This window comes from Anopheles coustani, chromosome 3, assembly GCF_943734705.1.
Source record: "Anopheles coustani chromosome 3, idAnoCousDA_361_x.2, whole genome shotgun sequence".
NCBI lineage: Eukaryota > Metazoa > Arthropoda > Insecta > Diptera > Culicidae > Anopheles > Anopheles coustani.
Window position 1 is genome coordinate 93,881,295 of NC_071288.1, and position 17,655 is coordinate 93,898,949.

General features: G+C 46.4%; 2 protein-coding genes across 2 annotated transcripts in view; both read left to right on the forward strand.

Moving 5' to 3' along the window:
* Nucleotides 1–17,655, forward strand: part of LOC131260675 (alkaline phosphatase 4) — a 328,385-nt gene that overhangs the window by 155,997 nt on the left and 154,733 nt on the right. The window lies entirely within an intron of this gene.
* The window catches only part of LOC131260671 (uncharacterized), a 48,611-nt gene continuing 31,573 nt past the window's right edge, over nucleotides 618–17,655 (forward strand). The window contains exon 1 of the mRNA XM_058262461.1: nucleotides 618–748. Coding sequence (XP_058118444.1) covers nucleotides 724–748 — 25 coding nt within the window. The 5' untranslated portion in view covers nucleotides 618–723. The remainder of the gene's footprint in view (nucleotides 749–17,655) is intronic.

Below are 17,655 nucleotides of genomic sequence, written 5' to 3' on the forward strand. Positions count from 1 at the left end.
TTCCCGAACCAGCCGGCGTCGTCGCCTGACAATCGGTGTCCAATTTCACCCACATCAGCATAGCCCTAAAAAGAACGACGGTGGTGATCCTCTGACAGATTTGAGCCCTTGGTTTCGGATTCTAGATTCGCTGACGGACTGTTGCGAAAGTGCAATCCAACAGAAACACAACAAAGTGCAGTGTCGGTGCTTCGGTGAGGTGGTTCAGCGAGTGAGTAGGCCCCAACTTCGCCGAGTTGTAGAGTGATTCATCCACATCCCCCTTCCACGATCGGTACCTTCCTGTGGCATATCGAGGACAACCATACGTTGCTCCATACAGATTGTCCCCCTAGTACAGAAGCTCTACCAGACGGAGGAGGGTGTTGTTAGTTTGTTTGTGCTTGGTTTTGTTTCCCTGTTTGCTAGTGTGTGTATGTGATCGTGTGTGGTTTTTTTTTTGCATGCATGCTACTGTAGAAGAGTGAATGCTAGTGTCGCCGTCTGCATCATGTCAACATAAGTTTTCGCGAAGGTGCTACTCCTGTGTCTGGATCCATCAGCTTCCGACTTCAGCTGAGTTTCCCGAAAATTATCACACCAAAGGGCGGAAGCTGTCATCCGAGGTTGCTCTCTGCACCGGGACGTCTCGACGGTTTTTGACGCGTTTTTTGTTTGGCGGCTTGTTTGAGTATTTCTCCGGAAAACAAACACAACAAGAGTTCTGAATCCAACTGCCGCACGATGGTACTCTGTGACAGTGATTTAGGTGAGTAAATGTTACGTTCTTTATTTTTATTTAAAGGTCTACCTTTTTTTAAATTATTTTATTACCGTCTGAGGTCGATGTTTCAGTTATGTTTGGTTTTCCATTTTTCCAAGGATTGACTACACGTTTGGGCACGACGGTCGGGATCTGACACCGTATGGGCATTGGGGAATAAATGGGCTTCATTGTTGATCTTCTTACGCCTTCCAAAGGGCCATTTTGAAGACATTTTATTTCTGCCCCTCAAAGGCTGCACTGAGTAGACGCTCATATTTCCCGCACGCCTTCCCGAATATTGGTGATGGCCACACATCACATCCGCCATAAGCAATAGATCAAACTTTTTTAGGAATGGTATACCCAAGCGAACAGAGTTTTGAATGATGTAAGTTTTCTGTCATTTGACTTGCACCCAAACGGTCTTCGACTGATCGCCCGAAGAGATCTCATTCCCCCTCCGCCCCCTTTGCTCACATCGGATTGGCATTGCATTGGACGGTTTTAACGGTTCAAACGGTCTGTGGTTTTAGTGGATTTAAACCCATTGGCGTCGGACGTGGAATGAATGGCCGAGATTTTATGACCATCGTAAATCACAGTAATTTCTCGCATTGCTCGCCATGTGCCCTGGTTTAAATATCTGGTGAGATGGTTAGATGTTAAACGTGCCCCCTTAATGTTCCACAGCGCCACAGTGCATCCATTCATAAGTTGTGTTCTTGTGGGAAAGAGATTTCCAGAATGTTTCTAACAGCATTGACATGGGCATTAGAGCATTTACTCGATTAAAAATGTAGTTGTTTTTCTCTAAAATTTATAATTTTATTGCATCACTTACGGTCATTCGCAGGAAAGTTTAACAATCTTCAAAGTGATCGTGACCGATTGGCACGAACTGTTGATTTTCACACATAATAAATCACTGAAAAGAGTGTTAACGAAGGACGACGGTTGCGGGATGCGAAGCTTGGGGCGATGTGATCTATTTATCATCAGCTGAAAATTCGAATAGAAAAACCCTTGTTGCATTCGGCGGTTTTTTTATCGATTGCACGATCAAACTCTTCTGCTGCTACCTCAGGCGAGCCGGCGTCCGTGAGATTGACTGATCCTCTCACCGGAGATGCCCACCGGCAACGCGACGTGACCGATTGACACATCGACTGAACTGTCGGCACATCTTCACAGTGAGCAGGGCGAACGCCTTGGTGACCTTTGGCAGCAATTGACGAAGAATTCCGTCGGACTTCTTCTCCTTCGACCGAGAGTCAATCACGTTGGTCCGTTTCACACCTTTCCCGACTACTTGTGGCAAGCATCTTTAGTGGAACTTTAACAAGCCGTTGCCATGGTAACCCCCCACGTTCGAAGATACTCGACACCTAGACGATCCGATAATTCCGTTTCTCACCAATTTCCCATAGAGGGATGGAAAAAGAGTTCAAGAAACATGGTGGTCGAGTGACCAAGTCTTAACACCTTGGTCGATCGATGGAGCAGCCTAGTTGGACGGAAAATACTTCGTTTATATCAAGGCGACTAGCTTTGGATGCATTTCAGAAGAAATTGGTTCGTCTCATTCCAAAGAATTGCATTGCTTGGAATTGGTTACCATCGCGTCTGTTATTTTATTTGTCTGTTTGGGTTCAAACCACAACATTTAGGTTCCTCTACAACAGTCCTACATTTAAATGAACGCTGTAGAAGTTGCAGTATATAATTATGTATTTTTATTATGAATGCGTTAAACAAAAATGGTTTTGGTTGAAAAGTTAGCGAAACTTTCGTTGAATAACTTGTCGAATCAGGTTGGGTTGTTTTAAATTAATTTGATATGCCTGATACTATCTCCGATGAACAGACTTACATCATCCAGCACACACACACACATACAACATTCCGTAATCGATGATAAACGTCACGATTCGGTGGACATTTTATACACGTTTACTTTCGTACGGCAGTGATGAAATGCATACGAAATGTACGTACACCTGTTTTGGTGATCCACTTTAGGGACGACCCAATATAAATTGTTCACCAGCATTCAAGATGCCTCCAGACGCAGCTATTTCGAATGCAGCCCTCATTAGCCGCCTGCGGAGGTGTTGCTGGGCCACACCAACCGTGTTTTTCTTTTCCCCCGCCGAAGTGAGACATAACCATGCATGCCCATTTGACACATTATCACAGCTTCTGAGTTGACTGAGAGCGCTACCATATCCATGTGTCATACACGGTCCACAGGGGGAGAGAAAGCCTCCGTCATCAGCGTCCGAGGACGGGCTACCGACGGTGCATGGGGAACAGTAGTCTAATTAACGGCACGTTGCATCATTACCGTAATCATCTGCGGCGCTCGGAACGGTCCATTCCCAACTTGGGAGGCGTTTTTCCATAATTTAAATTACCGAGCTCGACGAAGGATAGCACACTTTTCAGGCGGCTGCCAATGTCCTCTCGTCGTAGTAGACGCCCTAGCTGACCCACCCGCAGGTGCCTCGGTGTGTTGCCGTGGTTTACTACCCACCACCGACTGATTACCGCACATTGTTTATTTATCTGCGTGCATGTTATGTCTTTCGGACGTGGCTGGACCTCCGTTTTCAAGGGCAAGATAAAGATGAAAAACAATAGACACCTATTTTGGGCACGCTCGTTAATAGGAACGCTCGAAGGGCTCCTTCGAAGGTGATTCCGGCGCGTCGACAATCTTAATCCCATCGATGCAATAGAGCGTTCGTTAGCTTGCTTAGCCAGTCGATGTTGCATCCACCCAGAAAGATATTATAGTCCAGCCTAACCTGCACGAGGTCTGAGCATGACAATACCCACGCCAAACTCTTGATGAGCTCCAGCAGCGGACCAAACCAAAGTCGCACCTAGACACGGTAGACGAGACGTTGATGATCACGAGCTTCCACCGAGCAGCTCTTTTTATGGTCTGAAAAGTTACCGATCCGCATCGAGTACGGGTGGAAAATACCTCCCCCCAACCCCCGTATATCTCTCTCCTCTTCCGCAAAGGAACTGGGGAAGCGTGGACGAATTATTCCTTCACTCGTTTTCAGCATTATAATTAGCAAGTATAATTTTCCTCCGGCTCTTAGAATTTTTAGATTTACGGTCGTGCTGCACCACAGGAGTTGCTGATGGGCTTTGCGTCGTCATACACGGGAGTCAACACGGACGCACTTGTTTGTTCGCTTCGTGTGGCCAGCGTATTGCCCCGCTTCGGTCATAGTGCGTTCGTTCGTTGGTTCATCCCCATTTCTTCCCTTACCCTTGCAACCATCGCTATCGCTTTCCAGACCATTACAGAACAGGTGAATCACGAAAGCGGGTCGTCTGGTCTCCGTACTTTCCGTTTCGGAAAATGGTTACGGCGACGCTGGAGTAGGTTCCACTATTTGGTTGTTTGTGGTATGCCTAGAACGGAATGTTAGATCGACGGGGAACCTTCGGTGGTCGGTGTGGAATTCGGTACCCACCGCGAGATACCATCGGGAATCCGAGCCCACGACTTTAGCTGCATAATTCTTCTCCACCGGGAAGGAACCTCTCCGGGGATCCCGGACATTACCTCTGAAGCTTATTTACATTAACCGAAAAGGAATGCCAAAGTAAAGAACTCACGTCTCCGATGCAACCGGTGACCAGTGGATTAAGCAATCGATGGCCTAAAACAAGTTTTCGTGTTCTGTTCCTAATGATTTATTCTATGCCGGTAGATCATAGCTGTCGATCATAAAGCGTTTGAAGCGCGCCCGTCCGCCTTTTTCCTTTCCTTCTCGATCGGTGAAGTTTTCTCAAAGTCAAGTGAATACTGAATTTTAATGCTTAATCCAAGCAGGACGGAACGAACACCACCGGTAAGCCACCGGATGATGTTTATGGCCAAGGAGAGACTGCAAAAGGGAACAGACTTCAGGGCAAGCGTTTTATTACATTCAGTTTTAATTCATAAGCCTTTGGGAAATCGGTATGGTTCACTAATGATGGGATGTTTGAGGGTATTTTATAGTATTTGGCCTCAATTAAGTCATTCACAAGTAACAGAATATGGGAAGGATATAGGAGCAAGTTTTGTAAAGGTGGTGAGTGGATTTCTTGCTCTCTTTCTCTCATACTCTTCTACCCTGAGCCCAGGTGGTTTTGGGTTCAGCGACAGGGTCCGTCAAGCGTGAAAAGGCAGTAACATCCGTTCTGCGTCCACCGGGTCACGTACGAGAGCCCCTGTCATCGATCATTGAAAACCCCGGCAGGCTTCCCGGGGGCTTGGTACGGGCTACATCCGTTCGATGGTAAACCAAAATTGGAAAATAGAAACGGCGCAGTAATATCCACCCGCGAGCTGGACAGCAGGAGCCCATCGGAAGAGAAAAGAGAAACAGAAAACATTAAACAAATTTGAACATCACCAGGAAGAACTAACAAATACGCGCACGGGGAATGGGACGCGAAAACCGGAAAGTGTTGAAAGGGTCGGCGGTGATAAACGGAACGTCACCGGACAATTGAAAGGGTGTTTCCTTAATTTGTTCCGCTGCTAAATTCCATTCCGCAAGAATTTGAATCGGAAGGAAGCGAAAGCGACGACGTGTCAATGATAGTGACATATGGGAAAACACTCACTTGTGCTGGAGAAATGGTTAAATGATTGGCAAAAGAAATTTCTGAAGGTGAAGAGAAAGCCAAAAAGGATCGTAACATTTTATGTATAGATAGTTCTGAAGGTTTTTTTTTAATAATCGGTAGTCTGTCTATGGTTTTGACAATGATTAACATCCAACTCTCCAGGAATTGTTTGGGAGAAAGTTAGTTTTTGCCCTTAAATTCTCTCAATCTTCCAGCAAAATTTATTTCTCGAGGCATTTCATGCTCGCACGAAGCGTGGATTTTATTTTCACGACCTACAGCGAGGAGCTATTTTCACGTCATTCCCCGCGGACGTTAGTTGTCTCTGGAACGTCTTGGCTGACGGGCGAAGAAAGGAAAACAATAACACCGTTATTACTGTCAATCATTTGGATAGCATGAAACAGAACCCGAAAAGAGGGATCGCCCGCTGCGGGGAAGCCAATTTAACTACAGTTTATGGTAAACTGGACATGCGGCGGACGAGATATAAGAGAGAAAGGTGGGGAATGCATTCGGATGCATATTGCCGCGTGGTGTGGCACGCAGATGCACGCGAAAAGTTGAATAATTCACCGGCCCGGGATCGGGCCTCGAACTGATTATAGGTCGGCACGAACAGCAGGAGCAGGTCTTGCCGACCGATGGAGCGGCTGGTCCATCTCTAGCGGGGATAATTTAGTTCGGGAAATTTGATGAGTCCACCTCCCCGTGGACGACAGAAGGTTCACGAAAAGACGAGCCACCAAGCGGCGCTCCGATGCATTCGCTATCGCCGGCGGAAGCGAATTAAAAAAGACAGGAAGGCATAATCTTCCATAATGTGCACCACACGCCCTCCTTCCCCGTACGATCGGATCTCCGTCGACCTCCGTTAACGGGTTCGCGTGTGTCTTCAGCGCGCACGTGGTTGCCAATTTTTTCTGTCGTTGTCTTCTTCCTCGATGGCAACGCAAGTATGGAAAGTGTGTGAGTTGGCAAAACCGGTTGGCCGGCTTTCTGCCCGCATACATTCCGTCAGATCATCACAGAAACCTTATTCGCTGTAAAAGATGGTCGCTCTTGCTGGGTTCGAGCGAGTACTAAATTTGGCGCCGGTGAGTCATGACATCTTGGGTTGGCTGGGTTTCAGGAACTACCTTTGTTTGGACGGTTTCTGTTGACAGTTGTCATTAACCGCATGCCCCCAATGTGCTAAATTTGTGTCTTTAGACAAGTTGGTGAACCAGAAAACATTTTGCATTTCTTTTCAAAATTTTTGTAAATTCATGCATTGAAGTGTTGAGGATAGCCGTAGGTGGGTTTTATTTGTGCAAAACATCAGATTTTGGCCTACTTTAATAATTTTATTTTGCTCATTTTAATCATTCGTAGAATTGTTATATTTATTTCACACAACACTTCAAGGAGAGCTTCTGACATCATCAAAGCCACTAATGGCCAGCTTCTTGTAAGAACTTCTTCCTGAACACTCTCACCGAACCAAAATTAACAAATGAATCAATACTTCGAGAGCCCCCGCTAAAGATTGTGGATCGTCTCGGTTCAGAGCTATCCATTCTGTTCCCTGGGAGTGGTTGGTAGTGGAAAATCCAAAGAGATGTTTGAAGGTATAAACTCCGGAAAAAACGCAACTCACAGCCTTGGGGGCTTTTGGTTGTAAATTAAGCGGCCCCAAACCCATCGTAAAACTGATTGCCACCCGGCAGAAGGGGTTGCTTTGCATGGATGAGCAGGATGATCGACTCGGCAAAAGAAAACCAAGGGAGAAGTGGTGTGCAGCGTTCCTGAACGCCAAGGAACGCGCGTGCGCGCGATCCTGCAAAGCCGAGGCGCCGAACCTGGAACCCAAGAGTCATTGGTGCGCGTTCCGGAAACGCACTGACTGTGACAGCCGCTTTATGGTGGTGGCTGGTGATCGGTCGATTGTTTCACGGCAAGCGTTGTTGCTGCGTCATTCGGAACTTTCGATCGAAACGAGCCTCCGAAATGAGGCCGAGCGCGCGGTACTCGGTGCGGTACGGGAATTTTAATTCCCTCCCGACGAGCGAGAAGGGGGGCCTACATCCGATAGGTTTATTGTTTCGGTGATGAGGAACACTGTACCAGTGACGCCATCAAATGGTGCTTTGTGTCGGAACCATACTTTATTTATTCTATGCGTTCGGTGTTACCTTTACTTTCTATCGATTTTGATGCGTTTTGGTCTCGTTTGGGTGGACATTCCTAAAACTGAAGAGAAATGTAAGCGATTTTAATGAATCACCAATAAACTATACACTTAAGAGTGATAAGATTACAAAATAAGTTTAGAATGAACACGGACTGAACATTCTCCGGATTCATTCGAAACAAAATCAAGTAAATCTGTTTTAAACATAAAGACCCTTAGTCTTATGCTGCATACGCTGTAAATGATTAGTATACGATTTTTTTACGACAAACAAATACAACCACGTGAAAAACGTACACATCCAGTTCATCTACCAAATCAAAAGAGTGATAAAATGTTCGTGATGTTCGCTTAAAATGCAACGCTTCCGTGCGCGAGAAAAATGCCTGCACAGAAAAATAGGAGAGCAAATTAACGCATCATGCGTGTGCTTGTATTTTAGCTGCATTCAAAACATCCCCCTTGAATGAAGTCAGTGTTGCGTATGGATGAATGCAGCAATGGCTTCGGACCGCGCCCTTCTACCCCCAGAGTAGTGCTTTACGCACCACCATGGGGGGTCGCTTTTTGTAACAATGTGAAGGAAGTGAGTGGGAAATCCGGAGGGAAAATGAGCTGTCCCTTCAGGGGGCCTTTTTTGCCATTCGATTCCTAGCAAAGAATTGGGAAAATACTCCAACTCCTGCGGTGTAATACCGATAGTTAACCCGGTACGATCTTTTGTAATACGAACTAATCGTTCCCATTCGTACAACACGTATTGCTTTCAACAATCTACATTTTTCTATTTGTTTAAAATGGCAATTTTAAATGAAAATTGAATGCCTTCCTTCAGCCAGAGAAAAAACCCAACTCCGGACCATGGTTAATTGATATTAATTTTATGCAGCTTCGGCTCGGGAATGCAAAGCGTTTCGGTCGGGTTTTATTTTTCCATTTGTGTCACACAAAATGAGACCCTTGTTTCCCATAAAAGGTCCCCTCCCCAACGATCGGTTGCGAGCCGGGGTTTTTGGAAAAGCGACTGTTTTCCGGAACGCTACGGGAGGGTTGTTTCTTTGGGTTTTTTGTTGTTTGCATAGCAAGAGGATTATTTTGTTCTCTCCTGCGAGGGAAACATTGCTATCCGTTGGGTGGTGTTTTGTTTTTTTCGGGAGGGGGTAAAAGTCAGCTCGCAGCCTGGGAATGTTGGGTTTCCCTGGCGGAAGTGCACACTTATGTCGATGTTTGGGTAATGAAAAATGTTCGCATAAATAACATTCCTTCATACGTTATTTTTGTTTAAATTGTGTTTTCGTATCATTATTATTTGTATTGCTTTATAGCAGAAAATGGTACAAATTGTTTCCTTCGTGGTTTTACAACTTTATAGTTTTCGTCTTTCCTTTGATTAGACAAATAAAAAGCATTTCCCTAGTGCGTTTTGTTATCTCGCTACATTAAATTAATCCAACACAGCGTCTCTGCAACCCCAATTCAAGACAATTTGCACTTATTGACGTAGCAGGGCATCTAATGCACACCGCGAGATGTAAAGTGCAACAACCCCGCCCGAAGCTGCAGCATATGCAGCAATCAGCTACAATTGGATGTCTTCATCGTCATCGTCCTCCTCATCAAGTGGACAAGAAACATTCCTCCAGACGCACTGCTGATTAGTCGTGGGAGACAACGAAACACTACCACCCAACGGACACACACATACATTGGTGACTTCTGATTGCAATCAGCTGCGCGCAGCATCGCCCAAACGGCAGCCGATGCATTACGACGACCCTTTCGAGAGGGTAATGCGTACGCAAAGGAATAACTGTGAAGTTCCAACAAGGGGGCCCGCGGGGCGCTGAGAAAATGCATGCAACTGTAAGTAATTATGCTTCTCGCCCGCTGCGCCATAAGAAACGGGGCCGGATCAGAACAAACGCCTTCGGGGACCGTAAAAGATTCCAATCGAACTGGTAAACAGAATGAGCCTGAAAGATGTGCAACAAAAGTGCACCGCACGCACACCGACGAGAGGAAACATGAAATGCATCTCCATATTTAACACCTTTTTTACCCCTTGCCACTTTCTGCCTTTCCGTCAAATGCTTACGCTTCAGCTAATGTTGGATTTTATGCTTTGTTTATTTGTTTGCTTTTCGCATCCCCCTTCCCATTGTTCACCACTGGCTTGTTCATTATATCTTTTCGTTGCCATTTTCCAACACTCGACGACATGATGTGCATCCCGAGCCGGTCGGTATGCGTTGCGCGTGTTCGAAGATTTACTCTCTTCTCCATTCGTAGAGCGATGTTGCACATTTATGCGCGCCCCATGTATGGGGATGCGCACCCTTGGCGAAGAGCGAAGGGGCTGCTGCATTTGGCGCGAGGGAAGCAAGCGGGTTGGGACCTCCCGTGGAAAAACGTGGAAAAGTGTTAATTGCTTAATTATTATCGCTAGGTAATTGAATGCGTTTCGTAAACAAAAAGCATCCCCAATTATGTGTGTGTGTGCGTGTGGGCTTCAGTATGTGTGAACTGAGCATTAGAAACGGTTAGTTATTACAAAAATCTTCATCGGAAGCTGTTTTTGCCCAAAATGTTCTAGAAAATTGTCACGAAAAAAGAAAAAAATAAACTTAATCCTAATAGCCATTTTGCAATTTTTTTGACACATGTTGTGTTCTCGATTCTTTTTCCAGTTTCATTTTGTGTTTGCAGCTACCTTCTTTTCCATATTTGGAAGCGCACGCATTCATGTTTTTTTCTCTTCTATTTCTTATCTCGTTTTCGTTACTAACTGACACTGATTGGATCATTTTGTGTTCATCGCATGCTGCGTTAGTTTTTATTTCTAAATTTCATATCAAACGTACGACAGTGTGACGTTTTCCATTTTCGAGTTTTTCGCCTCGTATAATTGCACCCGCAAGCGCACTTTAATCAACGTTAAGTGAGAAGGGCATGAAGTGCATTTTTGGCATAATGACGGGCAGCATCTAATTAGATTCGGGGAGGGCCCGGAGGTGAATATCTGCATTTGGTAGCATGTTTGGCTTGCTGCACCGGTTACGGTAGTTCATTATTGCGCATGCTACGGTGCCGGTAAGGCATAATTACCAAGATAATCTAACGGTAAACGGTGTTTATCAGGGTAATTGGACAATTTGTTAGCTAGAATGAGATCTCAATTTTCAATCAAAGCGAGGGTCGGGTTTCTTATGGTGTGTTTAAAATCACAGCCAATTGAAAATAAGGGTATTTATTATAGGTTTATGCTACGATTTGATTTGTTATATTAACATATTTTTCATCATTTTAAACCCCAAAATTTGGCTCAAATAAAAAAATTCTTCCTCTGAAAATTTGGTGGAAAACTGATCCACGTGAAAACAACGCTGACCCCATTTGAGTGGACACCACGCCGTCCCCTTTTTTCTGTCAGACGGATCGGAAAAGATCAATTTCTCGCGCGCATTTCGGTGTAAGTGGGGTGTTTTTCTTTCCCCATCGAGCGCTTTCCAGCGTGTCATGTTCGCTGGAAAGAATCATCATCCAAATATTTACCCATTCTTCTCGAGAGAGGGTGGCCTGTGCCCGATCGATCGGATGCATTGCTTCATCCATTGCAGATGCCGTTGAAAATGCTCCCCCCAAGTGGGACCAGATCAAAGTGATCGATTTTCCGATGGGAAAGGAAAACAAAAAAAAACACCACCCCAAAACGGGTCGATAACAATGGGAGCCAGCCTGTGGATGCAACGGGAAATTTCATTTTAGAAATGTGAACACTTCTCCCACCACAGTGGAACTATCGCCGTGCAGAGGTTTTTCCTTCCCCGAGAAAAAATTTAATTGGTCCAACTCGAAAAATTCAAGAAGCCATTGAACATGTGCTGCTCGCCGTTAAGTGGAGCCAGAATCACGCACGCCGGTTAGGAACGTTCTGAAGAGGGAACGAGAGAAGTGGACTCCGGGTGAGTTTTGGAAAGTGATTTCGGCGAGGTCAAGCGTCCAGGGTTCTACCGATACCGTTTTCATTGGCCTTCTCCAATTACCTCGTACGTCAATGCTTCGAACCCGAAATGCATCCACCATGGGATCGGGTTCGTTTGCCCCGCGGAACATTTACGTTGTGTTGTACATATAACGTTTTTTCTCCTTCGCACATTGCTTTTATCCGAAAATTGCCGATTAATATTGATTGGAAAATTACCGAGAAACAACGGATCGGTGTACCTTTGAAGCAGGAGAGATCATTCGATCGCGCCTAAAGTATAGTAGGCTTGGGAAAAATTCTTAGAAAAACTAGAGGAAAACATTTCACTGATGAGCGAGAAGATTCTTACTGGTGTTTGATGTATTTGCATTTTTGACGTACTTTTTCAACCTTAAGGCGTTTTGCATACCATTTTTGTTTACTTAGATTGGTTCGCTTAAGCTGGCCGATTACACGGGTTGGCCTTAAAGACTTTAAACAATCGAGAATAGGCCAGACGATCCGGAGAGACAATTCAACGGACGGAGCTAGTTAGACCTCACAATGTCACAGCCACACGCATGTCAGGGTCTCTGAAGGGAAGGTGCATACACATAAACGCCCCATTCAACAATAGAACACAGGCTGAACAGGGTGAGTAAGAGGGTGGAAGATTTGAAACCGAAGGTAGAAGGGCATCGGCGGGTGGCCTCCTTGGGCAGCAAGATGGATCCGGTGGGGTTGACATGTCTACGTCGACGTTGGCACGTCTCGTGACACATTCCACAAAACCTCCAACCCTTCCGGAAAGGTGTAGGAAAGCGATTTGTTTGGTTTGGTTGGAGTACGGGGTGAACCTTTTGTGTCACATGAGACGATATGGTGCTTCTCCCTCTCTCTCGTCTGGTCGAATGATCTTGATCGTGTGTGAGTCAACGTTTAACCATGTGCACTTTGTACGATCTAAAAGCTTACGGTTTCGGTTTCCCCTGGAGTAGGACTTAAAATATGCATGTTTGGGCGTTAGTCCAAAAGGGTCTCACACGTGCATACTTGCTGCAGAAGGTATTCGTTACATTTCCACGACAAGTGATCTAACCTCCCTGTGGTCTGCTGCACTCGACCTCTTCTCCCGAACCAGCGTTTGGTCCATTGTGCCATTGTCGTAATGGGAGTTCCGGACCCGACCCCAACGCGCTTCGAAAGGATGGTGCGGAAATGATTTATTCTCTTTCCTCCATCCAAAGTCTCCATCTTCCTAACAAAACCTACCACCGGGGGGCGGCAACTTCTTTGGCTTTTGGCGTGACTGACTGAGATTTAATTTCGCTGTCTGATTATGTCGTCCGACGGAGCCCGAACTCCCAGCGACCTATTGTCATTCGGGCAGACGTGCTTCGGTGACTCGCCGAAAGTGATTGTTGCGATGGTTTGCCCTCTGCCGCCATCGGGAACCCCCCGCGCCGAGGTTGATGGAACTTGCGACACTCAATCTACCTCCCGTTGCATTTTGTTTGCCTTCTTTGCGCAGGAAACCACACGGAAATTCGACTCAAGACCAACTCCAACATCACCTCCCGAATGGGAGAATGTTCACAGCGAATATGGCACCGACCAACTCAACTGCACATGGGGTGGAGGAGGGTGGAAAGCAAAGTTCCATGTCCCCTCCCGATGGTCCGCGCCATTCCAGTAACCTTCACGGTGGACGGAAATTCAGTGCAATTTAAGTCAAACTTTGCGCACGGGGCTTCCAATTCGCCAAGGCTCATTGGGTCTCGATACGGCGAATGGAGGAATGGTCATCTGCATACATTTCATGGTCCACTGGGCAGCTTGTTGGTGAGCGATGGGGTAGGATCAATCGGTCGTCCGGTCGTGTGGCTCCTTAAGTGTTTCGTACGCTCACGCAGTACGGTAATGTCTTCAGTCACCTGCAACGAATTGACGCGAATTTAGAAGGCATAAATGATTCTATTAGAGTGTGTTTTAAAAATATCCACTTCAAACGAGGCATGGCGCGGTAAACATTTCAAATTGATTTAAATGAATGTTTTTGTGGGTCTTCGTGGAGTTGGTTCTTGAGCTTTGGACGTCATAAGAGACATTCGCCAAATCGATGTGTACAACTTCTGGTAAACTATGAATTATTCAATAACCTCAAAAAAAGGCGAATTCAATAAAACCATAACGTCAGAACATGATATGACTGAAACAGAGCTGTTAAAATGCTAACATCCTTCCTATCTAGAGATCTTAACGAACCAAAGGTTCGGGTCTACTGCCTCAATTGATTACGTCTTTCCCGGTACGCACGCAAAGTGCCTCGATTCCATTCACCTCAAATATGCCACATGGCTGTTGGCAAGCACTATAATATTCCTTCCATTTCAATCAGTTGCTACATCTAATGCCTATGAGCTGCGGGTATCAGCGGAAAGAGTCGGCCTTCTCTGAGTGTAGGTGGATGAACTGATCGTGGGTGCCTCGAAGGGCGTAACCGGACAAGACGGTACCGCCATTCCCTGTCCTAGAGTTTGTGGTGTTGTCCGATTTGATTTGACACGAGCATAAACTAGACAAACTATATCCGAATCGCCTGTTCGGCCTGTCATTGCCTATTAACATTCCGTGTCTCGTTGGGAATCGGGTTGTTCGCTGTTTGTTTGTTTATTGGAGTTCCCTTTTTCTGAACCGAAGCTTAGCCATGCCCTTGCGGTGTCTACCCTTTACCCGAAGTACCGAGATCAATGTAGTGTGATAGGTATTTTCACTGGTGTGATTAAGCTCCACACGGCCCCAAAGTGCAGTACAGGCCAACCGGTTTTGGAGCCTAATTTTACACCCTCGGCCGGGGTAGGTATTTCGTCGTGATGCCGTGGGTGCGCATGAGTTGTTCGGTGAGAAGTATCGTGCACGCGTTCTCCCCCCGCCCGAAATTGCATAAGCCCACACTCCCGGGGGTCTCCCTCTGAAAGGGCGCCGTCCTAAGGGAAAAAGGTCGATGATTAATCCATTTCGAACACTTACACTTCCTTCTGTCCCTAGCGGTTCGTGCGGCCTTTTGCGGTGCCTTGAAGCCATACCAAATGGATACCTTAAGGTGTCCAAATGGTTAAAGGGTGTACCACTAGGGTAACTCCAGCGCCATAGGCCAATCCCTTCGAGCGATGGAGATCCCTTTCCGCCGTGGCCAAGCAACCGATCTCGACCCACGGCAGAAAGTCTCTCAAAACGCTCTCATCCTGTCGGCTTCAAATGGCCAAGGGTTACACTGTTCCACCGGTATATATGTACGTATATCCTCCACCCAAGCAGTACGCAAGACCCACACCCGTTGGCAAATTCGACCGGCAAAAGGGGTCCGTAATTAAAGCCAACCCATTCCATAGGAAAGTAGGAGACAGATGTGTCTTTGCACGCGTGCCCTGCGTAATTGCTACCGCGTACCGCCTTTCGCAAGAGGACGCAAGAGGAAAATGTCCGCCAGTCGGTGGAGTCGCGAAAGAAACTTGTGGGGTGGATGCAGTTGAGCGACATATTTCTTCTATCGGTCAGGAAATGCCGGACAGAAATGTTTCTACCAAGTAGGGCTAATTGGCCGTTGTTAGAATTCTCCACTCAAAAGTCGGCTTCCCTAATACCACCACGGAGTGCGTACGACCGGGGGAAAGTCATGGTAGCCGCACAAAAAAAGGCCATTAAGTAAACCGCTCCACTATCTATCGCCTCAATCAAGCGGCGTGATTTATCCGTTCATATCGGATCTATTCGCTTAAGATGTCTGAACCATCGAGAGAGAGGGGGGGCGAAAAGATTCTGGCTAAGCTCATGCTCGACGGACTATGACGACTGGTTGGATTTGGACATTACGAAGGGGCAAACTTCGGGGAACATTAAACAGACACCGAAACAACGAAACGTTTAGATAACGGATAGAGAGAGAAGCGGTTCGTTCGAGCTTATCGAGTGGCGTTTTGAGTGTGACAGTTTTTCCTAAAACAGCCCTTTCTAAATCCCCCCAGCCCCTGGAAAGGAGGTTCCAGGAGAGTTTCGAAACACTTTGGGCTACCTACGAATGGCCAACCTTTGGATTGCGTGCGCTCCATCTTGGGCGGGTAGTTAAACCAAGCGAACGGAAGAAAAAAGAATCTGTCTTCTTGTCCGTCGGTCTCTTTGCCTTGCATAGAATGGAACATTCCTGTCCTATGAAACATGCTCTCGGGGCCCCCCCTTTTGTAGTGGGGAACAGGCAATGTCTCGCCAGAATAGAAAATGCCAGACACGCGCCACCACACATACACGACGCTGCCCGTCGTGGATCTGTATGCTAAAAGTATTGCTATATTTATTGAAAAGGGTTTTGTTGCCGCGAAAGGTGGCTGGAAGTATGCGGCATGCGTTCGCGTAAGGAAACGGAACCGGGTCGACGACCCCCGGGGGCCGGTAGCACGAGCCCCTGTACGCCGATCGTGACCATCCGGCAGAATGTGAGAAGTACAGCGAGGTTGTTTGGATACGACCTCACATGTGTCGGGGATGGTGGAATGGGGGGGTTTGGTGTGAAATTGCAGATGTAAATAAAATGTCATCCTCCGGTGTCGATCTGAAGGAGCTGGAGAGCTCTGTGAGTTGCACTTTCACGACCCAGGTTTTGCTGATGCATTGCAGTAAGTAATACGCATTCTGGGCGAGAATCGCTACTTCATTCCGGACGTCTGATCTGATCCGGCCAACAGCTGAACTCCCGGCAGACCACAGACCCTCCGTGAAGTAATGGACCGATGGCAAGCCTAGGGCGCAGTGCAAATATTTGCGATCGCTTTGCAATGATTGACCGCGCGCCGAACGAGGAACGAGATGAATCGATGATGTCGTAACCTCCTCCAACAAGAAGGAAACAAATCTTGTCTTGCCAAAGCCCGACGACGGCATCCACAGCTGACAAGTTATGGAATCGAAGTGTGGAACCTGACAGTACACAGCACTCGCCCAATGATCCCGCCTGCCGGAGGGCCTCACCCTGGATGGGTCTCGGGATCCATCCCGGCGTTCGTCAGCATTTATTATTAATAATACACATCGTCATCGTCAGCTCCCGAGCGTGCCGCGGGCGTGCGGAATGACTTGTTTTTGTCGTCGCCGCAGCCATATTTCTCCGCCATTACCATTAGCCAACTGCGAGAATCGGTATCAGCGGAAAGTGTCTTTTCTGTGCGCTCGTCCGCCTTCGCCGGGGAGGTTTTAACGGTCGCTGAGATCATCATCGCGGGAACCGAAATCGCACTCGAAGAGCAAAGCCACTAGCAAAGCAAATAAAATTAAATCTCAATCCAGTACAATGTGTTGTTTGTGGGAAGAAGTGGAGGATGTATTATGCAACAACTCGAAGGATGGCACAAATGGAACATACATCCTTAGGGCTATAAGTAAACATGACGTGAGTAAGGCATGCGATTTCGTAGACTGTGTGTGACAGATTCCTAAACTATTGTTTTGAACCCTCTGTTTTCATTTATGCATGTCAAAACACACTTCGGATATTAATGCAGAACTTTTGGTAGTTTAGGTTTTTAATGTTTCTTCCATAAAACATCATTAACTAAACCATATTATCCCTTATTCTCTTTCCTTCAGGTATGTACAGAAGCGCAGACGAAATGAATGACAGTTTCTTCCCCCTAGCTTAGCGCATGTTTACCCACGGAGATTGGTATGATGTAAATATTTTGATTAATGAACTATGGAACGCCCGTTTCCCTTTTCACCACTTTCTTCGCGACGCACCCATTTTCGAGCCCTTTATCGTTAAAATATGTAATGACCCTCTTTTTAGAAATTAAAATTCTTTATTATCTACCCTTGTTTGCGATGGTATTAATATTTTCATGGTACTGGTGGTTTATCAGTAACACTGCTGGTGGTTCCATTTCGCCAAAGGGAACGGATATGGAACCGGATATTGTGCATGCGTTTTGTGGGTCAACAAAAGTTATAAACCCTTGGATCTTTTCACTTCAACTGAATGTTTACATCCCTTCTTATTGCTGAATGGACGGAATGGATGCGGCTTGATTAAGTTGTTTTTCTACCCAATCACTAGCAGCAGCGATCCATTTCACTGTCAGTTAG